The sequence below is a fragment of the Mustela nivalis genome (genome assembly GCF_964662115.1).
Source record: "Mustela nivalis genome assembly, chromosome: 16".
Lineage (NCBI taxonomy): Eukaryota > Metazoa > Chordata > Mammalia > Carnivora > Mustelidae > Mustela > Mustela nivalis.
In genome coordinates this window covers 37,162,928-37,173,026 of record NC_139035.1, presented here as the reverse complement: position 1 = coordinate 37,173,026, position 10,099 = coordinate 37,162,928, and the positions used below count along the sequence as shown (strand labels likewise).

Genomic DNA, 10,099 nt, shown 5'->3' with positions numbered 1-10,099 from the left:
AAGAGGTCCCGAGACACAGGTCTTTTCACTTGGGTGCTCTGGGGTCATCCAGCTCAGTGCCCACTCCTGAGAGCCCACACCTGGGAGTCTCCATGCTTGTTGGTGGAACTAAAAGGCAAAGAATTACATTCATTCCTGTTCTTCTAGATGAGGAAACTTAATTCAAGGCCACGTCTGGACTTTTGTTCCCAGAGTCCATGTCCAGGGGAGGGTTTTCCCAGTGATTCTCACTTGCAGGCAGAGGCTGGGAGGAATTAGCCAACTCTGGGGTAGGCTATGTCAGAGGAAATCTCAAGAGAAAGGGCGGCAGCAAGTCAAGCTGGTTAAATAGAGCAAGATGGAAAGACACAGGAAAAGGAAATGACGTCACCCGTTTTACAGGCTTTGAGGACAGGGAACTGAAAATGTGCGCTTCGGATAGCGTCAGCTGCTCCGCCCATCCCCACCCAGCAAGTGGGTAGCGGGGAAGGGACCAGAGGCTGCAGGCCTGCGAGTGAGAACGGTCTCTACGTGCCCATCCAGGGAGCTGAACTTCTTCCTTCAGCAGAACCTGAACACCCAAGTGTTTCCCTCCAAGGTGATGCAACTGGGCTGGAAGCCACGTGCCAGCAGCTGTGACGCTGGTGTAGACACGGAAAACCCTGAGCTACAAACGCAGGACGTGCCTTGGGAAAAAAGGAGTGGCTGGGTTTAGTTCTTGGTTTCTAGAAAATTGTTTCCTGCCCAAAAATGGCTTGGTTAGGAAGCTGAACTTATGTCATAAGAAGGGATTTTTCTTTTCTCTCCTCTGCCAGGCTTATCTTTACAATTACACTGGTTGACGGAGTATATGCTGACACCCAGTTTTAAAACCCTATTTCCTAGAGCTAGCTGGCTGTGCTCATGAATGTGCCCCCCACTTCTTCACCACAGCCACATCACCTGCAAGTATTTTATCTGATCACTCACAACGTGCCGAGCACTTCACTGCGCAGGAGGACCTCACGGCCAGTACAGTCACTACCACACTTCCTCCCTGACTCTGAGACCCTACATGGCCCCTTATTGCTTCACGGAGGGGGATGGTGAGGACAAAGAATCACAGAAACAAAAGGCAGGGGCACCTGGGTGGCTAGTGGATTGGGCCGCTGCCTTTGGCTCAGGTCATGATCTCAGTGTCCTGGGATCGAGCCTCTCATTGGGCTCTTTGCTCAGCGGGAGTCTGCTTCTCTCTCTCTCTCTCTGCCTGACTCTCCGCCGACTTGTGATCTCTCTCTCTGTCAAATAAATAAATAAAATCTTAAAAAAAAAAAAAAAGAAACAAAAGGCAGAAATGAAAAGGACTTAAATTCTTTAATTAATTTCTCCATCCTTTACAGATGAGGAAACTGAGATCCAGAGAAGATCTAAGACCACGCTGTGGGCTGCAGGTAAAGCCAGAGCCAGACAATCTCTCTCTAGATTCCTAGTCCAAGTTCACACTCCTTGGCATGATAACCGTGATGATAAAGCCGTATTTCCAGCTTGGTCTCCCATCGCCCCTCTACACGAAATCCAGCTCCAGCCAGCTAGGCCGTTTGCTAGTCCTCAAATATATTGTGAGCTTTGCTGCTCTAGTCATCTCTGTCCTGAAAGCCCTTCGTGGGACCCTAGTTTTTCTAGTTGGCTTATCCAATCACGTTGTTCCTTGCTGTAAGTCTTCATAACTCCTTGCTTTTCGGTAAAATCCAAATTTCTTAATATGGCCAATATTACTTCTGACCTCAGACCAGCTCATCTTTTACCCTCATCTCGCCATCCTCTTATCCCTGTCTGATTTCAGGCCATTTGGTAATAACTATTTATTCTCTGTGTCTCTAATTTTAGGTTGAGCCAAGCCTGAGAGCCTGTGGCAGGGTTTAACATAAAGAGGACATGAGGGGCACCTGGGTGGCTCAGTGGGTTAAAGTCTCTGCCTTCTGCTCAGGTCATGATCCCAGGGTCCTGGGATAGAGCCCCACATCAGGCTCTCTGCTCAGTAGGGGAGCCTACTTCCTCCTCTCTCTCTCTCTGCCTACTTGTGATCTCTGTCTGTCAAATAAATAAATAAAATCTTAAAAAAAAAGAGGACATGATTTTAAATCAGTCTGTTCATATACTAGGTCTAAGGTATTAACTGAGCACCTACCAGGAGGTCATCGAGTGCTGGGACCACAAAGATGAATACGGAGCTCTCAGGCTGGTGAGAGATCCAGATACGCAACTAAAAAACCTGCAAATTGCTGTGAGAGGTACAAAAGAAGGAATATGCAAGGCAGAGTGGAGGTCCACAGGTGGGAGGGACCAATTTTGCCCTGGGAAATGGGGGTGGGGGGAGAAAGTGAGAGAGAGAGAGAGAGGTTAGGTTGAGGCAAGGGCAGTTTTATAGAGGAGAGATGAATTGGTGTCTGTTTAGAGAATGGAATGGAATCTGTTGGATGGATTTTAAGAGAAGAAAGTACTTCAGTGTAGGAAAATGAAAGACTCAATTATTAAATTAGAATCAGGATTGAATAGGAATAAGTTTAGTTAATCATTACAGGTAACTTCAAATGAAACAATTGTGTTCTTCTTGCTTAAAAGAAAGGAGTTCACAGGCATGAGAACAGCTTATATTTTCTAAAGCTTTGGGCTTCAAATATTCTTGTCAAACCATGGTTCTCATTACTTTAGTCACCATTCTGGATGATCATGAGAAATGGTCTACCTAGCAGCAATGATTAAAAAACAGGCTTGAGGGGCACCTGGGTGGCTCAGTTGGTTAAGTGGCTGCCTTCAGCTCAGGTTATGATCTCGGGGTCCTGGGATCGAGTCCCAAATCGGGCTTCCTGCTCAACAGAGAGCCTGCTTCTCCCTCTCCCTCTGCCTGCTGTCTGCTTACTTGTGCTCTCTCTCTATCGCTCTGTCAAATAAATACATAAAATCTTAAAACAAAAACAAACAAACCAGGCATGAGCTCAAAAGATATTTAGATCGGATATTCACACATATTTCCAATATTTATCAAGCATTACAATGAAAAGTTATGGTCTTCATTTTCAAGGAACTTTAGGGAGATATTAAAAGACATTTTAAAAAGAGTGCTCTGAGCCAAAAGGTAGAAGAGCAAGGAAGCATAGTGGCGTTGAATGTCAGAATTGGGATGGATCTTATGCGTTACCTATTACGCTGCTCTCATTTGTACGTAAACAGATGTGTAAACAAATCCAGAAAAATGAAATCATATGGGAAAGTCATCCTGTAAACCTTGGGATCCCTGAACTCAAATACAGGACCCCGGAAACTTAGGTATTAAGAAAAGAGCCAAAAAGGAACATATTACCATCTCTACCATCTTGACAGTTGTCAAAGCATTGTATATAGTTAATCCCAGGTGCTTTGATTTAATATTACCTGGAGATATGGTCCCACTTGATGGATTAGTCCCTAAGATAATTTTTCAGGATCATTGGGGAGGAAAGTCTAAGGCTTATGAAACAGAGGGCAACATCAGACTCTCTTACATTCCAAAGAAAGGCCTGAAATTGGAAGTCAGAGAAGGAAGGGATTTGCCTAGCCCTGAAGAAACTGGGTTAAAGGGAACTGGATTCAAAGGTGGGGGTTGGGGTGCGTGGCTGGCTCAGCTGGTAGTGATGAGAAGCTTTATCTTAGGGCTGTGAATTCCAGTGAATAAGGGACAGGCGGGGCTAGGTAGGGAGAGGTAGATAGGGTGCTATGTGATCAGGCTTTCAGAAATCCCCAAAAGGGGGGAATTTGGGGAAACCAGAGATAAGGGAGCAAACCGGGCCACCCTGCCCTAGGCATGTGGGGTGGGAGTCTTGTTTTATAACAGCCTCCTGTGATCAACAAAGAATAACCAGACCCTAAAAAGAAGTGAGCCATTAAAAATGTTATCATCAGTCCTTACTCAAGCCAAAACATCACAAGAATGGTAAGGCCACAAGCTCTCCGGTCAGTTCTAAATTAAAGACTGTCAGTGGAGGCCCTTGTTGGCAGCCCCGTTGGAACCCCTCTCACTCTTGATTGCTTTTCCTGTATCTTCAGGAGCTGGGTGAGTAGTGTGTCTTCACTTAATAAAACTCCATCGCTTTACTCCCTCTCCTTTGTCCGAGAGGGTCATTCTTCCACTCTGGGAGACGAGAACCTTGCTCTCCCACTTCACCAGCACCACGCTGGATGTGCAGATTATTTAAGAACAAAATCTTAAAAAATAAAAATTTGAAAAATAAAGGAGGGGACAAAAGCACCTCTTGGAATTCTCTTCCAGTTCTGTCCTTCAGGGATCTTTCTTGCCCTGATTACCGTCTCACCTTCCTCCTGGAAGGGACCCGGGAAGAAAGAAGCGCATCTTTGATCTAAAAACTATAGCCAGTAGTCTTCTAAGAAGGCTTCTTTAGGAGGAAGGTGTTGAGGTAACACAGCCTGCAATTAATCTGCCTTGGGATGGGAGGAAGTGAAGTGCCACCAGAGAAATCCCAGGGGAGTTTCAGACCTCACCTTTGGGATCTCACTTCCTTTATGTGACATATATAAATCCCTGGAAGCCTCCTGGCTTGAGACAGACTCCTAGGAGACCAGAAGCAGCAGCCTTTCCTGAACTCCGGTAAGAGAGCTCCCTTTATCTACACTATTCACACAGTTCTGGGGATCAGGGTGGTTCTCCCAATCATTCACCCAAGAGCGTTCAGGGCAACATCTAAAGGAGCCTTTTCCAGGAGGACAAAAATACCTTAAGGATAGAGAATTGTCATGTTTCTTTTCTCACGCCAGTACCTAACGCAATATTTAAGGTAGTGTTCAGTAAATACTAATCAAATCATTGATTTTAAACTATATTTACTATACGCCCTCTATGCTCAAGGCAACGAACATCATTTTCTTTTTTAAATGAATTGATTACTCTCTATATTTTAGATGTATAAATCATGCTTCATTTTCTTTAAAATGTTAAACCAAGTTTCTGGGGTAAGTGGTTATTATACTACCCTTCTGGGGGCTAAGAAAACAAAACTCGAAAAGGCGAGTTTACTTGTCCAGGATCCCGTAGATGTAGGGTGTCTAAAGCATTCAGGTTTACCTGTGACTTTTCCAGTTTTCAAACTGAAAGTCTTGGGTCTGGGGATCCCCCTCAGTGCTGAGCACACTGGGAACAACCTACCTTGACTGGAATTTGTAGCCAGTATGTCTCAGCACGCCACTGTCAGATTCTGTCTTTGTTTAAAATGTTGATCTGTTGTTCATCGTGGATTTTTTTCATTAATTCTGATGTTGCATTAACATATTACTTATCTGGATCACGGAGACTTTTGGTGTGCCCTTAAATTTTGTGCTTGACGTGAGCACTTTGTTCTCCTCACCCTAATCTCAGCCCCCTATAATTTCTCTTACAACTCAGCAGTTTGGGGATAGGAGCAGCCTATCCCAAGAAGAAATGAATTCCCTTCTTGCCTTTCTTCTTCTTTTGGAGGGGCCTGGGCAGAGCGAAGCGTTGCAGAATGAGGAAAGAGCCCCCATCTTGCATTCCTCTCAGATGTGCCTGTGTCTTCCTGTAGAGGGTGCTGTGGAGCTCAGCCACCTCAGGAAGGAGAAGTGTTAGGTGTAACTGGGCTAATTGCCCATCAGATCTTGACTTTCCCTGGCAGCAGGACTATTATGAAATCACTGACTTTCTATTTGCCTTTGGGGCTGAAGTAAATCTATGATCCCCAAATAACCAACCTGATCCCAGACAAATACCAAACAGCTAAGCTCTTCTGCCCCTGGGGGGCAACCATAAAATCCATAGACAGTTTCCCCCAAGTGTTTTTGGTGGCTCAGCAACAGCTTCTGTGAGATTCTGTTTTCCTGCAGTTCCCCTCCGGGCTCAAGGGGACCAGAAGAGTGAGCTACACTGGCACTCTGGAAGGAAAGACGGTATACGTCAATTCGCCAAAACAAGTTTTAACATTTTCCCTGAAATGTAATCCTCTACTCACTGCAAGTGCCTCCTGTTCCAGGACTTACGTGCTGGGCAATGACGATGGGGCTGGGATGGGGGCAGAATAAAGGAGCCAGGACCTGAAACACCAACTCACACTGAGACCTTGAACAAAGACCCAGAGTCTTTTCTTCCAGGAGGCTCAGCTGCTTTTCTTAGTAAGTCAGAGGAAAGGGCCAGACTGTCCAAAGCCAGACAAAGCTATTGACTTTCACCAGGGGACACCTTGAGAGGGCATGTCCCTGGTGACTGAATTGGCTTCTTAAGACATGATGTTGGGAAAATTAGTAAGTCATTCTCTTTCCTTTGAATTCCTAGCTCATTCGGTCTTCAGATTCTGGCACAAGATGAAAGCTTCTGGTCTTCCCATCTGCCTTCTCTCTGCTGCATTTTATCTCTTCTGGACACCTTCTGCTGGGCTAAAGACACTCCATTTGGGAAGCTGTGTGATCACCACAAACCTTCAGGAAATGCGAAATGGATTTTCTGAGATCCGAGACAGTGTGGTAAGTGAGGGTGGCAACCCTTTCCTGTTCCAGTGGCTGTCTCTCTTCTTCTCTACTTAACTTTCTCTGTCCTCTGGCAGCCCAACAGTGTGATCACAAAAAGAGATAGGCTGGGGAACTCCTTACCAGGAGGATGTGTTCCCAAAAAACAGCTGTAGTTCATAATTCAAGAATGTTTTGGAAAGGGACGCTGTCTGCTGAGCTGTGTGGCAGGGAGAAGATGAGAGGTCTTGATGTCTAAGACCTGGCAGTCGTCACTGACCCGTCCTTTCTTGTCTTGCTTTCTTTCATTTAGCAAGCCAAAGATGAAATCATTGATACCAGAATCTTGAGGAAGACTGAGTCTTTGCAAGACACAAAGGTATGTGCTTGGTCCATAAAGTTTTGGGAGGAAATATGAATTAGAGGCATCTGCATCACTGGGTCTCATTCCTGGATGCTCTGCCTCCACCAACATACTGGTCTTCTTTGTAGCCTACAGATCAGTGCTGCCTCCTCCGCCACGTACTGAGACTCTACCTGGACAGGGTATTCAAAAACTTTAAGACTCCTGACCACCGTATCCTCCGGAAGACCAGCAGTCTTGCTAACTCTTTTCTCACCGTTAAGAAGGAACTCCGGCTCTGTGTGAGTAAAAGTCTTGGGTAAAAAGAGTTCATCACTGCACACAACTTCAGTGGCTTGGCAACTAAGTTCTTTCTTACACCCATTTAACAGATAGAAATACTGAGTCCAAAAGTTCTCATAATCTGTGTTGTGCCATGTGACTAAGTAATAAGAACTCAGTTTTACTCACTTTTGGGTATATGCTCCATGCCAAAAGCCCAAATAACTACAAAATGCTGTTGAATATCTAGGATAATTATCTACTATCCATGAAATAACACTTTTCCTGTAGGTGAAAGATCCTACAATATATTAGTGTATCCTGTGTCCTGGAAGCCACTCAGCAAAGCCATTGCACTCAATATCAAGATAGCATCTGAATAGGACATGAAGAGCTCCATATTTGAGACTACAAAGCTGGTCTCTTCTTCTAGCTGATGATTAGTTTTCTGATCCCCAATGATGAGGTCTGAAAAGACTTTTCTATAAGAATGGAGTATGAGCAAGAATGCAGATGAAAGAACAGAACTCTCCTTACTTCACGGTAGTGGCAAGAGCAGAAAATCAGAGTCTTTAATAAAACCTATTATTCTGTGGCATTCTTTTCAGCATGCCCATATGACATGCCCTTGTGGAGAGGAAGCAACAGAGAAATACAGCCAGATTCTGAGTCACTTCGAAGAGGTATATGCAGTTTTGGCCTTGGTTGGGATGGGTGTGTTTTCTGGGACTGAGATCACAGATGGGTGGAATGGACAGTCATACTGGTAGAAATCCTGTGGCCCTCAGTAACCCTCTGAAGTCATGTAGACCACCCCTCTGCTTTAACCCAGGGGATACCCATCTAGGCGCTAGAAGGATGCTGTCTCTAGAAGCCACTCTGGGATTCAAGAGGGAAGGGCCCTAATTCCATCAAGTCACTCCAGGGACATCTGGATCTTCCAGCTGCACAAAGGGCAATAGTTTCCCAACATTCACACCCTCACACATACCCTCAAAAACACTCAATCTCAAACTCACACATGTCCGTGCCGTATTATTTCTCATCTTGGTGCCTTTGCACATCTGCCAGGGAAGACTGGAGTCTACTCCTCATTGACTAATTCCGACTCATCCTTTAAGACTCATCCTAGGCATCACCTCCAGGAAGGTACTGACTACGTCTCCCAAAATTTCTTATGTCTCCTGTCATCCCGTGGGAGCGCCATCCTCTACCCACCCCACTACATTTTGGTTGTCTGCTTCTGTCTCCCTCGCTTGCCTGAATTCCCTGTCAGTGGGCCTTGTGCCATTCATCTCTGAATCCCTGGGCAGCCCAATGCTTAACACAACAAAAATTTGTTCATCTGAAGTTGCACGGTAGCAACCATTACACGCACATGCGTGCACGTGCGCAGACACACACACACACACACACACACACACACACACCTTTCTTTAAAAAAACAAACAGCCTAATTACTTTGATTTCTGATTCAAGAGGCCTGAGTTGTAGTCTGAGTTCTGCTCACCCCCTAGGCTTCACTTTCCCTATGTAATGGACCCCATAATTTTCCTTCGTCTTGTGAGATCCCAAGATCCCATAACTTCTTTCAAGGTCTCCATCTTGAAAAGGATACTGTGCTTACAATCCCCTGCAGACCTACCAAGGAAAGGAGAGGATTAACCCAGGAGCATGTATTGTCTGTTTAGGAGATGCTCACCACAGAAGTGTGTGTCTTTCAGCTTACGCCTCAGGCCGCAGCGGTGAAGGCTTTGGGAGAGCTGGACATTCTCCTGCAATGGATGGAGGAGATGAAATAGGAGGAGAGCGATGACCTTACTGACGGTGGTGCTGGCCAAGCATCCCAGTCCTTGGTACCGGCAGAAGCATGGCCCCAAACCATCATCTCGCTGCTGCAGAATCTAGTGCTGGTCACCATGTATATATTATTTATTTATTTATTATTTGCTTCCTTATTGTGTTTGTCTCCATGTTTTCCTACTCTTAATCTAGCCCATGGTTTTATAAGATTTTTGATAATATTTTTTCTACCATTGGGTGTATTTATTAGTAAATGTATTTATTTATTTTTGCTATTTAACTTATTTATTTTTATTTGTAAAGATAAGACTCATTAAAAATTCACGGATTATATGTATAACCTGATGATAGGTTTTCATACAGGTTTTTGTACAGGAAACAAACCCTCTAAATACTCAAGGGGTGGCTGGGGCTGTTGTCCATTTTATTAAATTAAGGACATGTTTACTGACTGCCAAGACTCTGTGAGATATTTAAAAGTGAACTAATGGCTACTAAGTGTGGGTTGTGGAAGAAGTTCTGATGTGAAATTGTAGACTTCTCTTATATTTACGGACCGCCCCCACTCAGCTCTCCAACCTCAAACATGCTATGGAATCCTGTATGGCCAAAATGTATTTCTACAAATAAAGTTTTCCTTGCGTAATATCTTCGTGGAGTTTGGAAATGCTTCAGGAGCAAAAATAATGGTGGGGTAACATGAATCTTTTATTACCTTATTACTTCTTGCTCTTTTGGGAAAGAAAGATGCCAATGGGAACCTGGCTTTCTTTCTCCTATTGAATGCATTCCCAGCTCTATGTCTTCATTGACTCATAGCTCTGATCCCACAACTCTGCCCTCTACATAAAGGGTCTATGACTGAGCAAAGGGCTTCAGTCTGTTTTCACCTTGTTGGCTTTGAGCACTGTCCTCTCTGCACCTGGTTTTCTTTCTCACTTTGTGTTCTCACACTGTAAGCAATCAAGAGTCTTGATTTCAACATAAATTACAATAGGCAGAAGGCTCAGTTATAAAGGTTAAGAAAACAGATGTAGGGGCACCTGTGTGGCTCAGTGGTTTAAAGCCTCTACATTCAGCTCAGGTCATGATCCCAATGGTCCTGGGATTGAGCCCCATATCGGGCTCTCTGCTCAGCGGAGAGCCTGCTTCCCCTCCTCTCTCTGCTGCCTATCTGCCTACTTGTGATCTCTGTCTGTCAAAGAAAGA

At 44.7% G+C, this 10,099-nt stretch overlaps 1 protein-coding gene and 1 long non-coding RNA gene across 2 annotated transcripts; both read left to right on the top strand.

Annotated features, from left to right (window-relative positions):
• Nucleotides 1-454: 454 nt before the first annotated feature.
• Nucleotides 455-2,083, top strand: LOC309849687. Its single transcript, XR_014303839.1, has 3 exons — nt 455-577; nt 1,359-1,409; nt 1,846-2,083. It is a non-coding gene; the product is annotated as an uncharacterized lncRNA (long non-coding RNA).
• A 4,238-nt stretch (nt 2,084-6,321) lies between these two features.
• IL20 (interleukin 20) lies at nt 6,322-9,530 on the top strand (the record flags this gene model as incomplete). Its single annotated transcript, XM_082702554.1, has 5 exons — nt 6,322-6,480; nt 6,776-6,841; nt 6,955-7,107; nt 7,696-7,770; nt 8,812-9,530. The coding sequence occupies 5 exons, from the start codon at nt 6,322-6,324 to the stop codon at nt 8,887-8,889; spliced, it is 531 nt and encodes a 176-aa protein (XP_082558680.1). The 3' UTR covers nt 8,890-9,530.
• Nucleotides 9,531-10,099: the final 569 nt, after the last annotated feature.